Source organism: Corylus avellana, chromosome ca4 (genome assembly GCF_901000735.1).
Source record: "Corylus avellana chromosome ca4, CavTom2PMs-1.0".
Taxonomy (NCBI): Eukaryota; Viridiplantae; Streptophyta; class Magnoliopsida; order Fagales; family Betulaceae; genus Corylus; species Corylus avellana.
In genome coordinates, this window is record NC_081544.1 from 19,161,842 (window position 1) to 19,163,062 (window position 1,221).

Sequence of the window (1,221 nt, forward strand, 5' to 3'; positions counted from 1 at the left end):
ATTTCAGGTCAACAGCAGATTTGCACTCTATCGGCTCATGCTCCCTTCCACCACAGGACGGCCCATCATGGCCTCCTTATTACGTCGCTCCACGTTTCCATGCCAGCCTGGTCAATTTTCAAAATAAGTACAAAACCATATTAGACTTTCCATCAGTAATGACCCAATTAAAAAACTATATTTATTGCTGCCCGAAATCTTAATAAAGGAGGAGACTTTATATATGAACCCATATGACCGGATAAGTATTCTTATAGTCAAAAATTTATTTGAATACGTAAATTTATATGAAATTTTTAAGTGGAAAAATTTATGTAACTAAAAGCCCGTTTGGGATTGCGTTTGAGGAGTTTAAAAGTGATTTTAATATTCAAAAAGCTCATTTGAAAAAAAAAAAAAAAAAATACTCGTTTGATAAAAAAATTAAAAACGCTTTTAAGAATAAAAAACCTAAAAATGACTAAAAAATATTTGAAAAAGCTTAAAAATAAGATTTATATATGAAAATTTAGAAGCAAAAATAAATACCAATGCTCATGTCGTAGCCGCGGTTTTGGAGCTCACGATGCTCTTGGCACAAGGCACATCCCTCACAGAGGCAGTGAATCATACAATCCCCACAGAAGCTCTCCTCCAGCATATACTGCTGCCTCATTTTGGAGCGATAGAAACAAGAGTAGAAGCATGGACAACCAATCACACAGGCAATAAGTGTGTACAACGCTCCACTAGCACCACAAGCTGCATGCAACCAAAATCACCACCACACATCTTATTAATCAATCATGATTACCACACGATCATGATCATGATCAGTTTCTTTGATTCTACATTTACTTACATGATCCTCCTTTATCCACGATCTCCGCGATTTGGCCAAAAGTAATGCAGGGGCACCAGCATGTTATGCAACCTTTGCAAAATTTCAACCAATTAATAACAAAGCATGTAAGTTTCCGTCATCGCTTTAAAGGATAAATTAAATTTTCAATTTCTTGTAAAAATATTGCAAAAATATTACAAAAATATCCCTATTCTCAAAATTCCTTTTTAAGATCTCGAGCTCTGAAAAAAACTTACTCTCATACTCTCTAAAATACAATTTCTTCCAAAAACTTAAGCTCTAAGAAAAAGAATGCAAACATATAATTTATATTCTAACAAATTCTTACAATTTTTCATGTCGGAGAAGCAGTCGAAGAGGCCGGTGGTCCAAGGGAC

At 34.7% G+C, this 1,221-nt stretch overlaps 1 protein-coding gene across 1 annotated transcript; it reads right to left on the minus strand.

Moving 5' to 3' along the window:
• Nucleotides 1–6: 6 nt before the first annotated feature.
• On the minus strand, nucleotides 7–1,215 carry LOC132179408 (protein PLANT CADMIUM RESISTANCE 2-like). The gene is made up of 4 exons (XM_059592136.1): nucleotides 1,173–1,215; nucleotides 842–913; nucleotides 529–741; nucleotides 7–107 (listed from the first exon to the last, which is right to left on the minus strand). The coding sequence occupies exons 1-4, from the start codon at nucleotides 1,180–1,182 to the stop codon at nucleotides 28–30; spliced, it is 375 nt and encodes a 124-aa protein (XP_059448119.1). The 5' UTR covers nucleotides 1,183–1,215; the 3' UTR covers nucleotides 7–27.
• Between the last annotated feature and the right edge of the window lie 6 nt (nucleotides 1,216–1,221).